The 23,464-nt window shown below is 43.4% G+C and overlaps 1 protein-coding gene and 1 long non-coding RNA gene across 3 annotated transcripts in view; one reads left to right on the forward strand and one right to left on the reverse strand.

Moving 5' to 3' along the window:
- Nucleotides 1-694, reverse strand: part of LOC108504595 — a 30,363-nt gene extending 29,669 nt beyond the window's left edge. Inside the window, exon 1 of one of the 2 annotated variants that reach the window (XR_001877178.1) lies at nucleotides 604-694. This is a non-coding gene — a long non-coding RNA (uncharacterized LOC108504595). The remainder of the gene's footprint in view (nucleotides 1-603) is intronic. The other variant, XR_001877177.1, reaches the window with a different exon arrangement.
- Nucleotides 695-6,208: 5,514 nt separating this feature from the next.
- The window catches only part of CLMN (calmin), a 75,123-nt gene continuing 57,867 nt past the window's right edge, over nucleotides 6,209-23,464 (forward strand). Inside the window, exon 1 of the mRNA XM_017829840.1 lies at nucleotides 6,209-6,366. Coding sequence (XP_017685329.1) covers nucleotides 6,285-6,366 — 82 coding nt within the window. The 5' untranslated portion in view covers nucleotides 6,209-6,284. The remainder of the gene's footprint in view (nucleotides 6,367-23,464) is intronic.

Below are 23,464 nucleotides of genomic sequence, written 5' to 3' on the forward strand. Positions count from 1 at the left end.
TATACAACATCTAGCGATGGAAAAGTGATTCCTTTACTGGTAAATATTGTAACCTTTGTTCAGTATCTACTGGGGCAACAAATCTTCATAGCATGCTGGAGCATACAGAAGGGAATCTGAAGGTCCTGAATTCAGTTGGTCACAGATGATTGAGAGCAAGTCAGGCTCAAAGGGGCAGAATTACACAATCCCGTCACATGGATGAGAAAACTGCATCCTGCATCCATCAGAAACAGAGGAAAAATAGAAGGGGAATAAAGGGGAAAAATAACAAACAAGTTTCCAAAAACTGCATGGAGCTTTTGCTACATCAAGTCCTCTCTGAATCAAGGAAGGGTTCTGCCCTAGTAAGGGAGGAGATTTTGAATGAAATGCTCATGGCAACAGAAACAAATCAGCTCCACAAGTACATAATATTCAAATGAGTTTTACATAACTACTCTCCTTTTCTTCCAGCCTCTATCTGAGTGAAAGAACAGCACAAAACCAAACTGAATGTAAGACAACCAGCCTGAAGGCCAGGGAAGGACCTTTCCCATTGCCTCTGTCAAATAAAGCATTCATGCTCTCAATAAATCACACCTTAAAATAAACCATGCTTACCAAATCAAATGAAAAAACAACAGAGAAAGGACTGAGAGTGATCCATTCAACCCTGCTCCCACCAGAAGGACCTCATCTCCACAGCTCTTGCACGTGGAAGCTGTACCTGTGATGTCACACCATCACCCCAAAAGGCCAAGTCTTGAAAATAGCAAGTGCATTTTGCTATTAAGTTGGTTCAAACAAACTTTACCTTGGTAGCAAGCAAATAAAACAAATTCAGCTTCCAAGTTAGAAGTCACTGTAACTCCTGGCATTATTGATGGATTGTGTGATGAAACTTATACACAGCACATAGAGACCTTCCAGCAAGTTCCATAGTCTATTTATTGCCATCACCTGGCAACAGTTGTGAATCAGTGTGGTTCATCAGTGTGGCCTACATGGTGGACTTCTGGGAGTCAAGGAAGGAGAAGACACAACAGAGTAATGGAAGGGAGGCTGATCAACATCCAGAGTTTGTACTTATGCTCAGTGGTATACTGAGGCAGGGCCAAGAGTCACCCCCCCTCTTCCTCTCTTAGCAGCTGAAAGGGACCAAGAGGGCATGGCACTCCTAATTCTAAGCTGGTCTTCATTTTATTGATTATATAAACTTTATAAATTTTATAAATTAATTCATTGCTTGTTATCAAACTTTGGCTGGAGAAGTAGAACACACATTTTAGAGTACTCTCTCTTGCCTTTAAAGAAGTCATAAAGCACTTCCACTTCATAGCTTATTTGGGGGTTATTTTGTACACCACCTGACTTCCTCCTCTTATTACAATACCTCTCGTTCCTTTCGCACCTTTTTCTGAGCGTCTCCTGTTTACTTGGTTGAATTAGACTGTCTTTTTTTCTCCTGACTTTTCCAGTGCTTTTCTTTGAAAGTCTGTTTTACATGGTACCCCTCCCGTTGTTTACATGTGTGTGGGCAGAGGAGCCAGACTAAGGGGTGGCTGCTGTCAGACAGGGTAATAGAAATGAAATCTTCACTTACCTACTCATCTGGAAGAGCTAATGAGTTTTTTCTCATGGCTGGCACTCCTTGGTGTTTCAGATATGGGCTAAGCAAGGAAAATAAAGTGTTGATGAGACCTATAGTGGCATGAGTATTGCCTTGAAAATGAGTCACCACTCAGCTCAGGTTGTAATGTATCTGTAAAACATGAGAGTTAAATAAGAATGTGGATTACTTTCCTGTGTTACAGGCTCTAACTTTCCTCCCTCTTTCTCATTCAGCTATAGGGTAAGATTTTTCCATCCTCTTTCTGGAAGACTTCAGAAAGACTAAAAGGATTAAAAAATGAGTGAGATTCTCACCTTCTCTGTAGCATCTTTAACAAGCCATAAGATCATGCAAAGACTCAAGGACTATGCCAGTAGTGCAGGCAGGACCCAAATGCCCATGACCTTTCCCAAAACACTATTTGTCATGGGCAGAGAAGCACTTTGCAGACCTGTGGCATTCAACAAGGATGTTTTGGGACTGTAGGCAGAAGGAGATCTAGGAAGGATCAGTGGGAACCTGGTTTTGTAGCTCTTTGGCCAAAGCAGCCATGGATGGCTAGGGATAGGAGGTTACACTTCTCTGAGATTTGGGTTAAATATACACAATATTTTCACACAGGTGTACCTATTGCACGATAGACAACATCTTTTTCTGGTTACCATTGGTCTGGAACTGGTTTAAACAAAGCCCCAAAAAAACCCATTCCTGGAATGAGTGTTCATATGGGGAACCCTGTATATAAAGGCAAAGCAATTTAGCTACAATGGCATAAATATCTTCCTTAATTTCAGAAATAGTGTCCTTTGTGTCAGATACCTTCCCTTGCCATTTTAGCAGGCGCCACTAGACACCCTCCATCTGGACAGTCACAAAGCTGAGCTGTAGGATTTGGCTGTTTTGTTCTTACTATCACACAATCTACAAATAGAGATTTTATTCTCAAACGGCGAATTCAACTTATTAAATCACTCACAGGTAAGACATGCAAAGGGGGGGAAATGAAAAGATTTTTAACATCTTTATTCTGCATACACTAAAAAAAAAGATGAAGGTTATGCAGAACAGTGGTAGGTTCCCCATGAACTTCCTATCAGACTCCCTGCATTCTCATATGTGTCCAAACTCTATTTTTAATAAACTTGTTATTATAGTTCAGAGTCTCTGCCAAGTGTTTACGGTGTTGCCCTAAGTAACAAGTCTGAGCCAAGGGACTTAATTAAATGTAACCTGCTTTTTCAGTTATAGAATAGTCCTTAAACATCAAAAGGCAAGTGGACTTTGTTAATAAAATCTGAAATCACTCTTTGTTTAAGAGTTCTTTACTCCTCACTGTATAGAATCAGTTACTTCTTAGAAGGCATATAGCATTTTCACAGATAATTTCCCACAAGCATTTACAGATTTTACGACAAGTAACATTCTGGTTTTATGTGAGAATCTCAGATTTCATACTTTCTCGCTGAGCTGATTCACAGACCCCAGCTTGCAGGGAAGAATGTAAAATATTAAAGAAAAATGTTTATAGAGGATGCCCTTTTGGATCTCACAATTTTGTAATGTCCTTACAATTTGAGAGGCTTACATTTCCATTTTGGAGCATTTGGTTCTGCATATATGGCAATTTTTTTTACAATTATCTAGGAGGAGGTTCTACCTATGAGGCCTTCTGCTAACCACAAAGTTAGTTTGGTGAAGGTGCTAAAGAGCCATCTGAAAGTCTCGGATTGACAAATGCAGGTGACACAGCTGCTGCCTCCCTGGACAGAGAGCACACCTGCTAAGTGAAACTGGACCAGGGCTTTCATTCACAGCAGCTTGCAGTCCAGTGTATTAAGATGAGGTCATTGCAGCTTATGTTGATGTGTGGGGCTAGAAACTAGAGTGGTCAGACCTGGCAGATGGACCTGAACCCCCTGCTGAGGTCCGGCCTGACCCTCTGACAGCAGAAGGGGTGGCTGCTGTGCTGACAGTCTCACCTCCATTGGTGCAGGAAGAGCAGGCAGCCCCAGCCTGTGCTGCTGCTGGACCACACCAACCTGTGCCATCCTGCCTTCAGAGGGCAAGGCAGCATAGAGCAGGTGCTTTCCCAGATAAGAAAGGTTTAATGCCCTTCTCCTCTCTCTAAGCGGAAGTTATAAATTCCCCATGCCTACAGTGTTAATCATTTACATCCTAAACTCAGCCTGACTCTGAGACCCAGGCTGTGCGGGTCGAATGCAGCCACCTGGCAGGCCTGGAGATGTCAGCGGCATGGGCTGCACCCTCAGTCACCATGACAGTGGAGCTGGGCAGCTCTTGCATGAGGATAGCAAGGAGGGTGAAGGCAGTAATTAATTCCAGGAAAATATGCAAGAACAATGAATCACAGCTGCAACATCACACCCCAGGTGGGGCTGGCAGTGAGGAGTTGCAGCAGAAATGGTGTGGTCAACAGGACCAGGGCAGTGACCATCTTCCTGTACTTGGCACTGCTGTGGCTGCACCTGGAGTCCTGTTCAGTTTTGTGGCCTTCACTGTAAGAAAGACATTGAGGTGCTGGTGTGTGCCCAGAGAAGGGCAATGGAGCTGGTGAAGGGTCTGGAGCACAAGTTGTATGAGGAGTGGCTGAGAGAGCTGAGGGTATTTATCCTGGAGAAAAGGCGACTCAGGGGAGACCTCATTGCTCTCTACAACTACTTGAAAGGAGGTTATAGCCAGGTGGGGGTCATTCTCTTTTCACAAGTAGCAAGTGATAGGACAAGAGGAAATACTCTCAAGCTGTTCCAGGGGAGGTTTAGGATTTTGGATATTAGGAAAGAAGTCTTTACTGAAAGGGTGGTCAAGCATTGGAACAGGGCTCCCAGAGAAGTGGTGGAGTCTGCTGCTGAAGATTGCACACTGGTTCATTATTCCTCATTCATTTACCTTCCCCTCATGTCATACTGCTTTCTCCAGCTGGCATGTTGAGCAGAGCAAATGGCCACTGGGAGGTCTCACGAGCAGGCCAGTGCAGAATGGGACAGGCTCTCTAGAGAGCTCATGACACTCCAGCTCCTGGAGGGTGCCCCTACACAATGGGACAAAGCCTCAGCTGTCCCCGTGTGGCACTGGCAGTAGTCCTGCTTTGAGCTGCAGTGAGTATTGGGGACCTCCAGCCACCTCTTGCAGACTGTTTCACTGATGCTGTGAAGTCATTTGCCTGTTTTTCCCACAGCCACACTGGCTCAGTTTCCAGCTCCACCTCTAAATGTGGTACTGATGCATTCAGCCCACTCAGACAACTCCTAGAACAAACAGGTCCTCCCAGTGCAAAATGAAGTCAAAGCACAGCATTGTGATTTCTGCAGATCTGTCTGAGTTGAGATGCTTTTTCTTTTTCACAAGCTGTTTTTTCTGCTCCTTGCAGTCAGGTTTATAAACTCTTCGTTATGGCACCCATCTGTCCTTACACCTATGCAAAACTTTCCAGTCTGGGTATATAAGCAGCTGAAGACTGCTCCACTCTTGGAGACCGCATTTTAGGATAGCTGACTGCTGCATGTTATAGTGGTGATGAACCCCTATTAGATGTTAAAGGGATGACTTTGCCTCCTTACCATCTCCATCTGATTTTGAGTAGTAATAGAGAAATCACCAGAGCAGGCTGTGGGAAGAGCACTGCATTCCTGAGCTGGGTGAAACAACTGGTTGTGCGGAATAAGTGTTTGCTTGGGATCACAAAAACACTTCCAACTTGAAAAAGCCACAATTTCTAGATCCCAGTTTGTTTATATTTAACTTTGTAGATCTCGGCATGTGTGTTCTACTAGTCTAACTCTTGATGCTATACTGGTCTGACTAGATCGTGTCAAAGTTTGCTGTTTACATTATACAGTCGTCATGGTTTGAAAACAGGCACGTAAGTACAAATAGTGGTATATTGTAATGAAACGCCTCGTATGCAAAAGAAATGTTCATGCTGTTCACCAGGTTTGTAGAGAACAGCTCTTAGTGACACTGCAGAGCCTTGGTAACAATTACTGTCCAAGTTTGATGAAAAAAGGTGTAAATGAAGACATCCAATGTGAAAATTCACCTCAAAGGAAATCTGATGGCCCAGACGGACTAGCAAGAGCAAGCTAAATCAGTATACAAGTATAAATGTTTTTAATGTATAATGGCATTGATTTAATCCCCACGAGGAGAACCCCTCTGCTGCTCATACTTTCGTTCTTCCATTGCTGCCGTGGCTGCATGACAATTATTCTAGGGACGACCCTTCTCCAGTCCCCAGGCACAGCAGGACACACGCTCGGCGTTGTTCGCAGCCCCCCGGGACCGCGCACGAGCCGCTCTGTGTGCGGGGCCCCCGACCGAGGGGGCGGCCGGCGCGGGGGCGGCGCGGAGGCGATGTGGGGGCGCGGCCTCCGCTGTTGCGGGGAGGAAGGGGCGGCGGGCGGGGCGATGCCCGCGGGGGGCACTGCCGGACCCCCGCCCTGCTCCGCCCCGCGCCAGCGCTCCGGCGCTCCCGGCCGGCCGGGCGGAGGGAGGGGGGGAGGCGCGGCGGGAGCAGAGGGAGGGACGCGGGGCGGGGCGCAGCCGGCGCGGAGAGGGGCCGCCCCCCCGCCCGCTCCGCTCCGCGCCCGCCGTCGGTGCCGGTGGAGGCGGCGGTTGCGGTGGCGGCGCCGCCGGCTCTCGCCGCCCCCTTCACCCCCGGCCCCGCGTCCCCATGGCCGGGCAGGAGTGGGACTGGTTCCAGCGCGAAGAGCTCATCGGGCACATCAGCGACATCCGAGTGCAGAACCTCCAAGGTAAACCAACACCCCCGCAGAAACCCCTCCCTCCGCCCCCGCGCCGCCCCGCTCACCTGCCCCAGCTGCTCCCCGCGCCGCTCCTGCCTCCCCCGCCCGGCCCCGGCCGCTCTGCTCGGGCTCCCTCGGCTCCGCGGAGCGGGGGCGGCGCGGGCGCGGGGCCGGAGGAGGAGGTCGGCGGGGCCAAAGTTTCCCCCGAGCGCGGCGCCGGCCCGTCCGGCCGCGGGGAGCCCCGGCGCTGGGGCGAGCGGCGCCGGGCCCGGGGCAGGGACGGGGCGCGGGGGCTCCGCGGGCGCTGGGGATGCTGCGGCGGCGGCTCGGCCCGTGTTCCCCTCGGGCGGCGCTGCCACCCACAGCCGCCCCCGAGCGCCGTCGGGGACGGGGCTGCAGGCTCCAGCTCGGCTCGGGTCGCTCCCGGCCGGGAGGACCTGTCCGGCCGGGCGGTGCGGGGCTCACGGCGCCGCTGTGGGTAACGGGAGCCTCGGTGCGGGGTCCCTGCGGGGCCGAGCAGAGGCGCCCTCCCGCCGCCCCGACCTGGAGATCCGGGGTCACTCGGCCACGATCGGGGCACGGCTCCGGGTCTGGACCAGCGCGATTTGAGCAGAAGCAGATGGCTATCAGAGGACTCGATTTAATGTATCTTCTGAAAAGCTGCTGTTGAATAAACATGGACAGAGCTTTTGGATGAATCGTCTACGAGATGCTCTTCTATTCTGCCACAGGCTTTGCAGGCGGAAGGGATGCAAATACTTGGGTCTGAAGGTAGATCGGTGTCAGCGTAGTAGTAGTTCCTCCAAAGTTATGTTTGCCCCTCACTGGGTAACTCGTCGTGATTGTCAAGGACAGCAAGAATCGATGGAAGAGGAAAAAGCAGCAGTGGTTTATGGGAGAACAGTTTGTTTAATGTAACATACCAATCTTAATCTGTATCTCACGTAATACTGCAATGTATCTTTATGTGCCATAAAAATAATAGACTTAAATCAGAGGTCATTATCTCTTCTTGTCTATGCATAATTATATTAAGGCACTGTCTACTGTCAGAGCAGTGCAGTTGCTGGAAATTAGTTTTGGTTTGGATTGATTATAGAAGATGTATAATTTATCAGAAGAGAGTCAAATTAACCATTCTTTAAGCTCTGATGTTGTATTAATGCCGTTAGCTGCTGATGGGGTCACTCCACAGCATTTTGACCTGCATCATCCTAACCTCTGAAATTCAGATTTTGAGTACAGCAAGAGCTGTTGATTCCAGGTTGATCTCCCCTTGGGTTTTGACAGTCTCTCATTACAGTGTAATTCTACATTTCTGACTCTTGGCTCAGTCTCTTTCTATTCTGTGTTGTTAGCATGGCTGATCGCTTGTTGCTCAAAACTGTAGCAGATTTAATCATTAATTCATGGACATTTTTTGAAAAGGAATACAAAAGTAATCTGTTTTTAAAAAGAGTAATAGGTTTTTGGCTTTGCCTCTCAGTCATGTGTAGAAGAAGGAGTTAAAAGTAATTTCACTTTCTGGAACTTAGAACTCATTTATACAGATGCACACAGCCTTATCAAAAATTCCTGTAGTCCTGTAGGAGAATGTCATCCTACAGAGGAAATTCCTTTGAATGACAGACATTATGTTCATGAAAAAACCCTCCTGTTCCCTTCTTACCATACAAGAGAAATTCTGAGAGATATATGAGTTGCACTGCTAAATAGGGTTTTAAGAAGTTTTATGCCTCTTGTGAGCTCTTACATGGCAGAAAAAGCACTTGTTCTAAGGTGCTGCTCCAAAGCAAGTGATAATATCTGTCACAAAATATATGATTTGTAACACATAGTTCTCACATTATCTTCTAGAGATGAAAAACATTTTACAGATGGTGAGTCTGATACTTGTGAGAGTGTGATTTTTGTCGCTTGGGAGCTTGGTGGCAGAGCATGGTGCTTCTCTTCAGAACAGTTTCTTGTAAAATGGCAGCATATGCTCCATGTTTGTATGTAGTAATTAAACGTGCTCCTGCTTTATAATTAAAAATTCATTCCCTCCTCTCAAAACAATGCAATCCGAATCACTGCTAGTATCATTCCCTATCAGTTGCAGAATCAATAACAGCCTGGATGTGCTAAAAAGTCAAGAGTCTGGGACGAAAAACTAGGTGAACACAATGCAGAGTTTCCATCGGCACCGTCAGAGCTCCTGCAGGGCCCTGCTTCTCAGGGCCACACGAAGGACCTCATGCAGTGAGGGTCCTCATCTGCTGCTGCATCTCCAGCTCCTGCAGCGCTCTCTTGCACGACCAGCCGTGCTTAGAGTAGGTGCTATGAAGTGGATGGTTTGTCTTATTCCAGAATGCTCCCATTCAGTGGGACATTCTGCATATGTGAAGGTGCTTCCTGGTCTCTGGGGAACCCATTATATTGATACAGACCCAGGAGGAGTAAGGAGAGGATGGGAGGCAGCAGCTAAATATTTGCAGATATGAACAACGCATGAAAACACTGAATGTCTGTGTGTAGCTATGGAGACTTCTGCTGCTGATGCACAGAGCCAGACAAATGTGAGGTCTGCAAGGCAGATAGCGGCAGTACAGTCCAAGCCATCCTACCCAGCAGGATGAAAGAGCCCAAATGGTGATGACCATGAGAAAGGGTCCTGAGCAGCCTAGCTGGTATTAAAGTTTCTGCAGGAATCATACAGCGATCTGCTGTAGTAGTTTTCCATAACCTTTCTACCTCCTTTTTTAAAAGCAAAAATTGCTCATTTCTTTCAAACAGTTCATTATGCCTTAGCTAAGCTATAGAGCACTGCTGATGTGGAATACTATTTGAAGATGGCATGTGCTGTTTCAGTCTGTTGCATCTTCCTTCTCTAGTTTGGTAGTTCCACATCCAGGAAGGATCCAAGGTGCTGGTTACTGGGAAGTGTCTGCTCTTCTGGAGATGCTTTTGCAGTGGCATGATCCCACCAAATTGAGAAATTGTTCTAGGTGCATGTGCCGGGTGCAAAAGTAGCCTCAGGGACTGTATGTTTTGTCATGTAACTAATGGGTGAAATTATGGCCCGTGTAGGTTTTTCGGTTTTTTCACAGTGAGACTAAAACTGGCAGCAAGGGGTGAAATTTACTAAATGGGCTGGACATGGGGGTGGGGAAGATGATTTTAAAAATGGAATTACATCTGGTTATTTAGACATAGGTGCATAATGGTGGGCTTCTATTTTCCCTTTCCATCAAGATATGAGATCTTCCATTTTATTTTTTAAATAAAGGAAGTGACATTTCAGAACTGTCGCAGGTAACTGATACTAAAAGCCAGGCGCATCCGTTCTCGGCAGAGGCGATTTCAGAGAACAGAAGCAGAAGCAACAATCTAATGGTGAAGGGGGGAGAGGAATGTAAAGAGGGAACAAATGCCAGATGTGGTGATGCACAAACCAAGTTCCTCTCTCCAGGTCTGCTCGGTTTCTAAACACATTCAATAAACTGATCCTCTTGTGCTCTTTGTTCTGTTTGTACATTCTCCATAGTGAATTTCTCCACATACTGAGAGAGAAAAATGGAAAGCCTGCGCAGAATGGAGGAGCGCATCATCAAGCGGTGGAATGCTCAATAATTAATTTCCTGCCAGGAGATGGTTTTTTTTCTCTCTCTCTTTCTTTCATTACAACACCAGTGGGAACATTTTGTTACAACACAAGAATATTTTAAAATCTTCCCTATTGGAAGCTTGATTTAGGATCATCAGAAATATACTTCCTTATGTGGCAAATTGCAGTCGCTAGAAAGAGGCAACATCCTCAGCAGGAATTAATCTCTTTTAGATGATATTTTGGTTGTGTGCTTTGCAATAGTCTGAATGTATGTTGAGTAGTACATATCTTTCCTTACATTCCTTGGAATGAAATATGTGGAGATGAATAATTGTGCAGTCAGAAGTTTTGTTACCACCACTTAAAAATAATTATGGTTTGAATGTTCATTTTGTATATTTACAATAGAGTAGATGGGCTGAGATGGTAGAACTCTACCATTCTGCTATCAGAAGACTAGACAAGGTCCTGCTACTTGTCATTTCACTACTCACTACATTGTACTCACTACATTGATCCAGAAACCACAGAAACTCCTAGATGTTTATTCCTTGATTTCTGTAGATTTAAATACTTTTCTGAGCCTCAGCCTTGCTCTGCTGAGGGATGCATGGCCTTCAAACGTATTTGGAGGGCTACGCAGGAGTGTACTGTAGTGTTGTCAGAAATAATGGGGAAAAAATGGTGACAGACTTGAAGAAATAACCTAAACAATGCCAGCCTCATTAATTCCCCATCCTTGTCATGGTTTGTAGGTTTATGGGAAACCATAGTTTATGGGTGGATCATTTAGTCGTAAACTACTGGCACTCTGATTTTGCTTGACTTCCTGTTTGGATCCCTATGATCTAGACTTTATAAGCTTTGGACAGCAGTAACTGTAGTTGTCATCAATATGAGTCTCAGCTTCCTTTGAGGTAACAGGTTCTGAATGAAGCCTGTGTCCTAGGAGGTAATACAAATGCTTAACTCATAAAAGTTAACTCTGGCAGTGAGAGTAACCTCCTGTCTTTGCTCTGGGGGGCTTAGGCATCTCTGATGGACTACCAAAGGTAGGTGCTATAGTCAGTCTTGAAAATGTTTCTCTCTGTATTTTTCTTTATCATTTATGTATGAAGCATAATTCTTATGACTTTTGCACTTAACTACAGAGAGTAATAATTTTCTTTTAATTACAAGATACAGCAGCATTCAACTTGTTTGCTATAGTTTGACATGCTTTTAAAATACATGGAAGTTTTACAAATAGAAGGAAACTTTTTAAATGTATCTATTCATTCTGACAAAAGTAACATTCTGTAACTGTTCATTAGTTTAACTCTTCTAAAACTTGTCACCATATTCAGCAGGATTTCATTCTGCCTGTAGGCACGCTTATTTAGTGGAGTTCTTTGTGGATCTGGGTGACATTTGGAAGAATGAAATTGCCTGGAGAACATTAGGCAAAGCCCTGTACAACCAGAAAGTGATCCTATTGTATATAAAAGTGCAGTTAAACAGGCCTGAGAATTATAAGTGTGAAACCCCCCCCCCAAAATAAAGATTCCAGAGTTAATGCTGGAAACATACTTTTTCTGCTGGAGATGGTCTTTGTAAAGGCAGCCTCATACCTGATAGTATTTGTCAACAATGTAAGGAAGACTTACCTGCTCCAGATGTAGGAACCCTGGCAGTGAAATAAAGGAGCAGTGAGAGGTAAGGCGAAGTGCAGATTGCATGTTTCAGCATGCAATTTTAACAAGGTCAATCCCTAATTTCTCTAACAAATTAGAAGTCTGGGCTCTCTGTCCCCCTGAGTAGATGAAATGACACCAAATTCAAATCATGCCTGGTAGCTCCGCAGTCAAATGAACTCATACACTTGTGTATTAACACTTTGTCTTAAGAGAGACTGTGTTTGGCAACTGCATGGACCTGACTCAAGGCATGGGTTGATGTGCTGTCACTCGCCAACATCACCTTCTCTGTCTTTCCTGGGTGAGCTGTTGTTAAGGCATTGACCAGCCTCAGCATTAGGAGAGCTGGTGACACCTCAGACCATATCACTTGCCTGAAGTCATGGTTTAGAAATTACAGTCTTCAAAACACTGTGTTAAAACTAGTGAAGATTTAAAAATATAATGTACTTTTCATAATTCTCCCGCTTGTTTTTCTTTTGTCCACTTGACTTGGACAGAAATTCAAGCAATTTTCTTTCTCCTAAAGACAATTTCAAGGTTATGCCACTTGCCTCCTGAAGTATATGTAGCATCTATTTTGAAAATATTACAAAGGGATGACTTGATTTTCAGTTTTAAAGACAAACTTCTGTTGGACTAGAAGAAGCAACCTTGGGCATTTTGGCTTGTCAGTGTCCATTTAAACATTTATGTCCTAAGCTGTTTAAACTTTCAGTTGTTTCAAAATGATTCTTAAGGGCAAATGTCTAAAGGGGAAGAGCCAAATATCTGTCTTGTCATGTAGAAGTCAAAAAGATTTCAAAAATATATTCAGGAATAGAAATTATCAGATAAGCAGTGAGATTTTTGTCAGTGCTGGGGTGGTGAAGGGCATCACAGCACCTTTTAAGAAATAAGTGTCATTTTCTACATGTCTCTGTACCTGCTATTCTATTTTTATATCTCCCCAACCAGTTAAATACAGGGACTGTAGGTGGAGGATTGCAGGATGGATTTTACTTCATTATAATTGCTGCATATTTCTGTGCAAACAGCTGAGCTGTGTTTTAGCTGCAGTTTGAGGCTTCATAGCCATGAACACAAGTTCAAATTGGCATCTTGTAAGGATGCTTGTAATAGCAGTAGCCTGGATGTCTCCAGAGTGAATGCCTGTGGACCTGTAAGCTGCAGGCAGAGGATTTCTTTATAAAACCAGAAATCCCACTGAATCTGAGTAGATGTTATCAAAAACATTTAAAAGATAACTCTAATCTCTGTGTCCATTACTTAATTAAATGGCATGATTCAAGACATATTTGTTGAAGTAGTGTAATGCTTTGAAGGATTCTGTTAATTACTTTCTACAAATTAATTTCAGACGTAAATTAGAACATATTTTATGTTGTAGTATCTTTAAAGTTACTCCTGATATAGTTCAACATAATTCAGAACCAGTGTATCTGTGAAAAATGAGTTCCCTTGTTTTTTATACTTTTAATGTTGCTGTCTTCTGCTGTTGGTAGTCAGAAATATGAGTCCTTTCTAGGCTGGTGTTGATTTGCTTCATTATGTTTTTTCTCTTTTGGTAGTATAATTCCAGTTGTTTACAAAATAAATGCTCATTAAATATGTGTCACAGAGTTAATTTTAAATACAAACATTTATATTTCAGTCCTTGTTGTATTTAGTGCATGTATCCCCTTGGATCTTCATCCTATCATAATTAAGACTGGGGATAAATGCATTTTGTAATGTCCCAAGCTGGCCAAAGAAGTCCCTGCTCTTGTGCAGTGTCCATTACCAGGAAACGCATCTGTTTAGATGCTCCATGTGTCTGAGTTCATTCAGAGCTCTGCTAAGGCCAGAGATGCTCTACCCATACCCATGAAATAGCCCAGCTAGATCAGCTGGTGTCACCAGCTACATTTTTATTCTTCCAGCCTTTTTTCCCATGTGTTTTCTTCAAGAAACCCACATAGCAGTGCACTAAACCCTTCAGTGGTCAGTTGGCCCTGTGTTGTTCATATGTTGTGAGAGCCATATCACAGCTTGAACTGTCCATTTCACAGGACACCAGCTGAAGCTCTGAATTGCAGCCAAAGCAGAGGGAGCATTTACGTGCATGGGCTGTCTTTCTGTTGTGCACTAATGGTCAGATAGAAGTCCTTTGCCGTTTTGTTTCAGTCTTTGCAATGAACCCCCTAATGTATATCAATAGGTGTTTGGTGTATGCAGTCAATGTAGTTCATAACTTAAGGCTGATTATACTTTTCTTGGCTCAGTGAAAAATGGGAAGGGCAAGAGAGACCTGGCTCTTTGACAAATGAAAGCAATGCCAACAAAGATAACTGTTAAAAACTGATCCTTCATATGACTGCCTCTGGACACATGACTAAAGTTTTCTGACTCTTACTGATGTTCACAATAAACATGAACTGCAGTTATAACTTAATAAAGATATAGTATTTATAAATAATGTAGTATGAATTGTCCACTTCAGACTTACTGTCTTGGATATAAGGAAAGAAATATAAATCTGTCTGGGCTTTTCGCCCAGGGAGAGTAGCAAGGCAAAGAGAAGTAGGCACATGGGGAAGAGTGTGGTCCTCAGAAGCCTAGGGAGGGACTGTCGCTAGTACCTTCATGTCATACTTGAACTTGATGAGTCAGAAAAATCCAGTCCAAAAGAGAAGATGACCTTTTAGAGATAAAATTCCCATTGACTCCCCCTTTTTACAAGGTACTCTGTAGGCCTATTTCTGGTACAAAACCTGCATGATTCCAAGAGTAACTGTAGAGTAACCTTCAGAGTAGCTGGGAAGCATTTGGTCCCTCTCCTTCTTCTCAGGTTCCGGGCTGGTAGGTGACTTCCTGATAATTAATGTCACTGAACAACATTTAGTTCCTGTTGCTCTCATTTTTTTCTATCCTTTTTTTTTTTTTTTTTTTTTATGATCTCTGTGAACACAGGACAAGGAGTGATTTGAAATTTTAGGGACTCTTGCAAGACTTTCTGTTTCTGCCTGTTATGAAGAAAAAAGTTGTTAAAGGACCTAATGTTGGTCAAAAAGAACTTGTGTTCAGTCTTATTCCAGAAGTTCATTTGGTTATTGACCTTGGCTGAAAGAACACAGAATACGAATTTTTACTGCCTGTTCTGCATTTCTTCTTGTGAGGGTAGACAGTCTTTTTGATGTATTCAATGTTGGACTTTCAAAACTTTAAAACATTATGTGTTTATCAGAAGGATCAAAGGAGATGGGGGTTTTAATTGTCTTCAACAACTGTGTATATGAAGAGGAAGCACCGTGTTTTGGTTTCCAGTACGGTTAAGGACACTATAAAATCCTTTGTCTAAGCTGCAGCTGACAGTATCACTCATCATGAGTTTATTTTAATTTAAGAATTTGGAGGTTGCACCAGTGTGACTCCTCTGAAGTGAGGAAGCAGTTGTGACCCTGATGATGGTAGCCCATTTCTGCAGGAGAAGGACGGTGCATTTTTCCTGTCCAGTCCTAGGCAAAACCGAGAGGGGCCGTCCTCAGGTGCTGAGAGATCCCGATGTAGCTGGGGAGGTCTGGAAAGCTGAAACCCATCTGTCACAAAACTGTTTGGAAACTAATTAATGCAGCAAGTTACATTCAGATTTTGTTTCAACTGGTCTGATCTTAGTACCTTCCAAGTCCCTGACACCCTTTAGTTTTGGGGAAGGTCTAGGCATTATTTCATTGCCTATCCCACAGATGGCTCTGGAGCAATTTTTTTTCATGCAGGATTTCGGTTTTTTTCATGCATATCGAGTCCTTTGCTTTTATGCTGAGACTGATTACGAAAGTCAGTTGCAGAAGCGCTCTGAATGCCTACAGAAAGCTCTGAATGAGACCCCCGTGTTGCGTCACTCAAGCCAGTAAACAGTTTTGTCATTTAGGCACTTAATTGCAAACTCAATGTTCACTTGACCTCTTGTATTCTCATTTCACTAATGAACCAAAGCTTAGGAAGAGTGACTGACTTCAGAGCTGCAGCAGTTTGGGCTCTTTGAGCCAAAGTTTCCACTCATTTAATTTATCATACTAATGATCAGTTTTGGAGCCTAAACACAGGAGGAGCTGCATGGAAAATACGGCGTAATGTGCTAATGTGATGTCCACGTGACAAAAAGATTGGCGTGGGCTGCCCACTTCTTCTTGGCTTTCTGGTCCTGCTACACATGTGTGTTCTTGCACGCAGCATCCTTGCAGAGGAATGAAGGGGCTGTTATGGATGTGGAAGTAGCATTTAGTAACTGTGGTTTTACAGAGAGGTCCAAGCTTGGGTTCTGGTACTCACATAATATGGATGCTCACAGGTTTTCTTTCCCACTGCTTTGCATTTGTCTTGACTAAAATTGAAATGTGTTCTTAATGCATTCTAGCAGGGATTTATTTCTATTTTTTTAAGGTTTGAATGTCTCTTGGTTTTGATGTATTTCTCTAGATGACACCCTTATGTTAGGCTTGAGGATCAAAGACACATGAAAGCCAGAGGATTAATTTCACAAGTTATCCAGACAGCCTAATAACATGCTTTTTCATGTGTGAGCATGGAAAGGTTTGGTGAAGCAGGCCTTGAACCTTGGTATTCTCTTTTCAGGGTGACCATTGTAACTACCTGACCAAATTCCTCTCTTCACACCTTCTTCTCTCTTTCACTATGTGACAGCAAAAGTTAACAATATCCTCTGACAATTCATGTAAACTGTAGTATACATAGATACTGGCTTCTCTGCAGTAAACCTTTACAACTTGATAATTATCATGAAGCTACAGACCCATTTTTCATCCCCACATGTGGTGCTCCCATGTTTGGTGGCAGGTGGTTTCCTTCTGGGTTTGCATGCGCTTGTTGGGGTTCTCTCCAGTACACACCAGCTGGTGGGAATCTGCAATCAGATTTAATTTAGGCTTGACTTAGAATGCAAGAAGAACAAAATGTTTGTAGAGTGAAATAAAGCTGCTTTGTTCTACTTCTCCCTGTTTGTGAAGATGTATTTTTTATGTCTCATCTTTATGAGTTGCTAATTATCATCTTCAGGTAGAACTTTTTTTACCTCCTTTTGGTATTACCTCAGTCAAGATCCAAATTAGCTGTGCATGCTCTGCCTCTTCTTACTATGCTTTCAGTTCTCTGAGTTTGTTCCAAGAGTTTTGTTTGCTTTGTTTTGGGTATGTGTTGCTAGAAAGAAGATAAAGTGAAGCTGGCGAAGGAAGAAAACTTGCTGCTAGATGCTGGAAGAGGGTAATTAATGATGAACATCTCCAGGAACTATAATTTGTTTTCTTTGAGGATTGTATGCTAATAAAAGCTTTCCGCTTGCATGCATAAATGAATCAGATTAAATTTTATCCCAGCATGAACTTGCTGTCAATTCATGCTCTTCAGTTCAGGTCTCAGAATCATCCAAATGTTATTTTACGAGAGCAGTGCTATATCCACTGTCCTGAAACCCTGCCTGCCTTATGCATGGGTCTGAAAGAGCTTGGTGGGGTAGAGAGGAAGACTGAGGGAGAGCTTGCTTATGGCATGGATGAGACATTTATCTTGTGTGAATGTAGAGAAATACCTACCTAAAGATGTCTGTGTGCCCTGGATTATTATAGGAATATGTTCTGCAAGAGAGGAAGTCATAGAGTTAAACAAATTTAGAAATAGGACAGCAATCAGATTCTGGTTTTTCTTAGTGCAAAGGTCATAGAGGAATGAGGCAATTAATTGCCTAACCTTGAAATGTGGTTTGTAATGGAAGCTCTGCAATATCTGAAAGTGTAAGTAGCTTTGACTTGAAGCCAGTTGAAGCTGGTGTGTTGTGGAGTTACAGCTTGATAAATAAGCCATTCTGACCTGCTCCTGGAAAATTTTGTTTCTTCTTTGTTCTCTATTCCCAGTTTCTCAAGCTCTTTGGTATTTGTCTGGTGATCTCCATCTAGGCTTGGCTTCATGGCATGAGCAGAGGAAAAGCATTGACATTTAGTCCCATGATTCTTAGACATGAGTTACTAATACTAAAAGGAATGAATAAATGACAGGTGTTTTGCTGAGCACTTTCCCACCACTTTCTCAATCTTTCCTTCTACCAGAGCATGGGAAGTGCTGAGGCCTGGTAACTCCTGAAATAGCCTCGAGTCTTCCCCAGGCAGGTCCTCCGCACTGCACATGGGCGCTGGCTTGCGATCAGCATGTGCGTAGGAGCTGATCCATCGCTTAAGGCTTCTTTGGGAACCCCAAAGAACAATAATATCCTGTTGACTAGGATTTTACTATTTATATCCATCAGCTGAGCAGCCACCTCCTCTGCCTGCTCCCTAGTTACCAGTCTGTAAATCTCTCTTTGGACCACGTTGCCTCCTTCATGGTTGACAACATTGTTTTTAATTTCAGGATGAATTTGTTTGAGACACTTAGAAGACCAAGTGCATGGATGAAGAAAGGCATCAGCTTTTCTTGTTTTGTTAACCTGTTAGTTTTTTGGACATCAGACAAAGAGACCGGCAGGAAGCTAATCTAAAAACAATGGATATCATTAGAAAGCAGTACAATACAAAGAGGAAAACAATTAGATCCCTTATAGATATGTTTGTGGAGAGGTGCTGACTTACACCTGTCAGATTAAAGACTGAATCCTACCACCCACATACTCTCCCAGAAGTTTATTCCTTTCTTATTTTTCTACCCAATTTTTTTCTGCAGCAGATTTTCAGTCTTCTTGAGTAGAAAAGGTGTCATCTTCTTCCAGAAAAACCCTTCCGTGGCTTTGAAACATAGGGAAAAATATGTCAAATTTAGCCTGGTACTTTCTAGGCTTCTTTTTTAAATGTGAGCCTTTTAAGAGAGGCTGTACAATTTACTTCATAGAGAAAAAATACAGTCAAACCGGTGTGAGTCTGCTAGAATGAAGTGAAAAGAAAGCAATTATTTCACTGCGAGCTTTTATGAAGATTTTTGAGGCTCCTGCCAGAAAATAAAGTGTCTTAATAATGGAACTTATTTATAAAGTCCAATTGCTTTGGCTCCAATATGGATAAACCCATCATGGAGGAAGTGGGTTAAACCTGGTCTGAGTCAGAAGAAGCCATTGCTCTTGGTTGGTGCTAAATTTTAATTGTATGAACATGGATCATGGAGTTCCGTAATTTTGCTTTGGTGCCACTGTGCATGTCCAGAGACCTGTTCTTTTCTGAAGACCTTGCCAGTCTATCTACCAGGGAAGCACCCTGGCTTCCTGGCTCCTGATTCCTTCTTTTCTGCATTTCGGGAATATGGTGACTCTGCCCAGCTCCCCTCTCCTGTGCTATTGCTCCCCAGCTCTGCCTTTTGAGGCTTTCTGGTGTGTGTGCATCCTTCTTGTTAAAGTACTGCAAACAAAATAGGGCAGGTTCAGCAGTTAAAAGTGAACTAGGAATACTCAGAAAAACCAGGATATTTTCTGGAACCATTTTTTAATTATAGTGAAAGCTTTGTGCTTATAGAAAGTTTGGAGTATTTTTGGTACCATCTGGATACCTAAAGCTTGGACAACAAATCACTTCTGACATAATGACGAAAGTGTATAATACTGTGTTCTTCTAACCCATGTCTCATTAATGTGGAAGCACATGGATTTTCCTGAAAAATATGGATTCACCATCTGTGCTAGTATTCTTTGTATGAAGTGAAAGACTGCCCTTTATGTTGTGATTGCAATGGACCCATTCTGCTTTTACTGCCTTCTCTCTTGGACCAAATGGGTAGGTCACAGAACAAAATAAATCTACACCAAACAGTACTTATTGCTAATACTTATTTACCTTACATCCAATGTGGGAGCTATCAAAATTTATTAAAGGTGGAACTCACAAGATTAAGTGACATTTTACTGATATTCCCACTTCTCCATGCTTTGACATTCATTTGCTTATTTGGGTTGTGAACCACTGGTCTTCAGGAAACTGAATTCCTTGTATGCCCCTCGTAGATGTCCAAACCTAAATTGGGGAGTGTGTAAAGGACAGTAACATTAAGAGTTAAAATGTTATAGGCAGATTTAAAATGGTGTAGGTGACTGTTACCCATTGAATGTGTTGCAGCTTGGTTTGAGATATCAGTTTTCAAAGTAACTTAGAGGTTATTCACCTTCAGAATTAGGCATTGGCATTGTGGGTCTGATCTAAGTCTGGGGATCCCCAGCTTCACTGTACTTCTCCACTGACATTTGAACTGCTCTTTAAATTCTCCTGCCTTAATTCTGACTCCTTTTATATTTACAGAATAATACTTAAGATTCTTATATAGGTGTTGCAAAGCAGTCTGTCTTTTCACCATCGTGTAATTTGAAGTATCACAAAAAAGATGTTTTGTATGCTCTGAAACTGTGTTCCACTATCGTATGTTTGATAGCTTCATTCATACAAGCTGGTACTGATGGTTTCCAGATGAAACCCATCAAACCCAGGGATCTTTAACCATCTTACTTTTTCTTCATCTCTCTCAAATCCTTCTGCTTTTTCATATTCTAGACCCTGAGAAACATATTCAAGTAACTAAATAAGTATATTAGCAGTAAAATTTAATCTGCTTCAGTAAGTTCCTCGATGTAGTATGACTGAGCACAGTATAATTAAGGGACAGACTCTGTTTTCCTACACTTTCAGTAGTTTTACTTCTGAAACGTCATGGGGATAAGATACCTTATGGAAGATATTGATCTGCATTTTATTAAAGAGTTTTTATGGTAATTTTTATACATCAGTAAATAATACCAACGGGGAAGGAAAGGGCTTTAAAAGATATTTTTTTTGATGTGTTGTGAACAGGATTCAGTATCCATTGAGGGGATAGACTTCTCTTAGCCAGGTGAAGACAGTAAAAATAGGACAGCAAGAAGACAACTGCTCCGAAGGGACTGGAGCTGGACAACCTGGCAGAGCAGGAAAGTGCCTGATCCCCATGCTTTGGAGACAAGTCCATACATCTTCAGACTTAGTGAATGACTCTAACTGGATTCTCTAACAAACTGGAAAGAGCAATAACGAAGCCTTTCTTGGGTCCTTGAGGCTAAATTCTGGTGAGGTTTTGCAAAGTTAAAAGAGCAGGGACTGGTGGTGGTTGGCAGGATATTCCCAGAGAATGGGCTGGAATAGCGTTTTCTGAAATGAATGTGAATAGCAGAGACTTGAACATGCTGGAAGATAAAATCCTATGATTTTGCCTCCTGGGATGAGAAAATCCAAAGCTGTTCACTGGGGACATGGAGGAGGAGGTAGTTATAGCATAGGAAGCTAAGAGATTTTGATGCTTTGTTCACGGCTTAGATCCACCAATCATCCACATGCGCAACCTCAGTAATTATAAGCTGTTAGGCTTGCCTTCATCCTCCCTACTTGTCATATGAATTTCTTTGCCTGCAACTGGGATTTGATCTTGCACCCACTGAATTTTTTGCCACTGAGCTCAGTGTGGCTAAATCTGGCTACTGCAGTGGAGGAGCTGCTCATCTGCCTGTCTCACATGCACAGAGTTGCATGCTCTGAGCACACAGTGAGAGTCCTCCAGGGGCTACAGTATTGCTGAAGCCAGTTTATATAAATATATCTGCCTGCAGTCCAAAACCCTGAATATACAGAACTGCAAACCAGAATTAGATCTAGATCCTTGGATCACCCATGCACTTGTCCCTGGTTGGCATGTTGTCAGGTGAGCCAGCAGCACACCTGGCAAGAGGGGTGATGTGGAAGCCCCTGGGTGGACGTTTTAACAGCTCTATGGGTTCATTTGCCTAGGTGTAGGAGTCTTTGTTATGACTTCTGGCCTACTTCTCAGCAAAGCAATTAGCAAGTCCGAAAGGTCTTGCCGCAAGGCTTTCACAAGCCATGAATTATGCATTTAATTCTGTATCCTGCCTTGCCTTTCTCTTATATGCTCTTTCAGATCATGTAATGTCTTATTTTCCCCTCACATGAAATCTGACAGCCTAGTGCCCAGAGCAGGGGCACAGGAAAGCCTTTTCGTCATCTATTCCCAACATACAACTTCTTTGTCTGTTTGTTTGTTTTTTTCAGGTGGTGTTTATGAAAGAAAATCCTTGTTGCAGACAATAATATCTTTAGGCTATTCAGTGACTTGCCTTCTGAGAGCCCTGATAGCAATACCAATCTGCCGGGCATTCAGCAGCAACAGCTGCTGCCTGCCTGACACCATGAAAACACAGATTTAGCATTTATTTACAGTACCATGGGGCCATGAACCTGCCACTTTGGTATGGTGTAGCTAAGGAATAATGTAGCCTCAAAAGTTACTGTAAATTAACTTTCCTGAAAGTCGATTAACTAAACCACTCTGGATGCTGGTGTAAGTGTTCCTCTGCAGAATGAAGGTGGCTCTGCCTCAGCTGTTCATGGTTAAATGTAAAGTGAACTAAGGATACTTTTTTCCTCTGCTGCTGTTTTACTTGAGACAAGGTGTGGGTCTGTTACTACCTGCTTGAAGTCGACCCAAGTCCTGGCAGCAGAGGTGGATGCACAGAAAGCAGTGAGGGTGGCAGAGGAGAGGACCCTGAGATCAGACGGGCCAACTGTGTGTTTTTTGTACCGGGATCAATACCTGTGGAGCTGGGCTCATTCACAGCCGCTGGTGTTGGAGGCTGTTCTGGGAGAGGCGGGCAGCGGAGTGGTTTAGCTGGAAAGGCTGAGCACAGAGCCCTGTCCTGCCAGAGTAGTGGGGCTGAGGCTCATTTGTCTGTAATTCTGGCTTTTGCTTTTGATATCCCCTTGAGGCAGGGAAGAGGAATTGTGTGGCTACTCTAAACAAAAGTAGGTTGGAGTGAATTTCAGGAGTATTTCCCTGCTTTTCTGTCTCAACAAGAAGCTCGCTGGGGATGCCTGAGCTGCTCTTAATAACAAGGATGCTGAAAAGGGACCACATGTGTGTGGGTGTGTTTACTCTGCAGCTGACAAAGCAAGGTTATATACCTTAATGGCTATATACCTTAATGGTTATATACTCATAATGGTTCCTGTAAGTAGTTTATTAGGCCTCTCCAGACATCGTGGATGCTCTAGGGAAAATCCCTGCACTGCCCTGTGGCTATACATTACCTGTTTGTCTGCTGATCCACGGGATGCAATTATTCCTCCAGCCTCATAGAAAATGCTCTCCTAATTCAGAGCCATGGCAGTGAATGTGGAATGGAAAATGGCTTTCAGCCACTTCAGGAGCTTGCTGCTGCCTCCTCTCAGGAGTCCCCAAGGAATCCTGCATGCTTGCGAGGGAGCCAGCATGTCTCTCAGATCGGTTATTTGGGATACAGACCCACCCACACTAGTGATGGTAATTCTGGGCAGTGTCAGCTGGGAAGTGATTTGGTCCCAAGGCCCATCGTTTTTCTGCTAGGGATTCTCCATGGATGCTGGGATTGCAGCATGTGGGGGTGGAGGAACTCACAGATCCAAAGCTTGTGCTGGCCAGATTAAAGAAGCTGTGTTTCCAGTACCAGTGTTCCTGTGCTTTTTTTTGCCCTTCTGTGTGGAAAATCTTGTTTAGTTACAAAAGTCAGTTATAAACTGAGGCTGCTCTTGAGCGTCTAGTAAATGTAAAATTTGATTGTAAGGATGAGAAATATTTGGGTAGTGAATTTGCTGCCATGGCAAAGGCAAGGTTTGTAGGGAGAGGTAATTTCTTTTATTAGGCTGGCTGATAAGTTGCTTTGTTGTTTTTCCAGCTCCTGTTTGTTGGCCTTATAAAAGCTCCTGCCTCCCCTCAGACTTTTTTGGTGGCATGCTTATCTGAGTAAGAGAAATCAATGACAGTAGCCTAGTGCAAGTGGTCATGTTTCCAGACTGCAAACTAT

This window comes from Lepidothrix coronata, unplaced genomic scaffold (genome assembly GCF_001604755.1).
Source record: "Lepidothrix coronata isolate B3197 unplaced genomic scaffold, Lepidothrix_coronata-1.0 Scaffold169, whole genome shotgun sequence".
Taxonomy (NCBI): domain Eukaryota; kingdom Metazoa; phylum Chordata; class Aves; order Passeriformes; family Pipridae; genus Lepidothrix; species Lepidothrix coronata.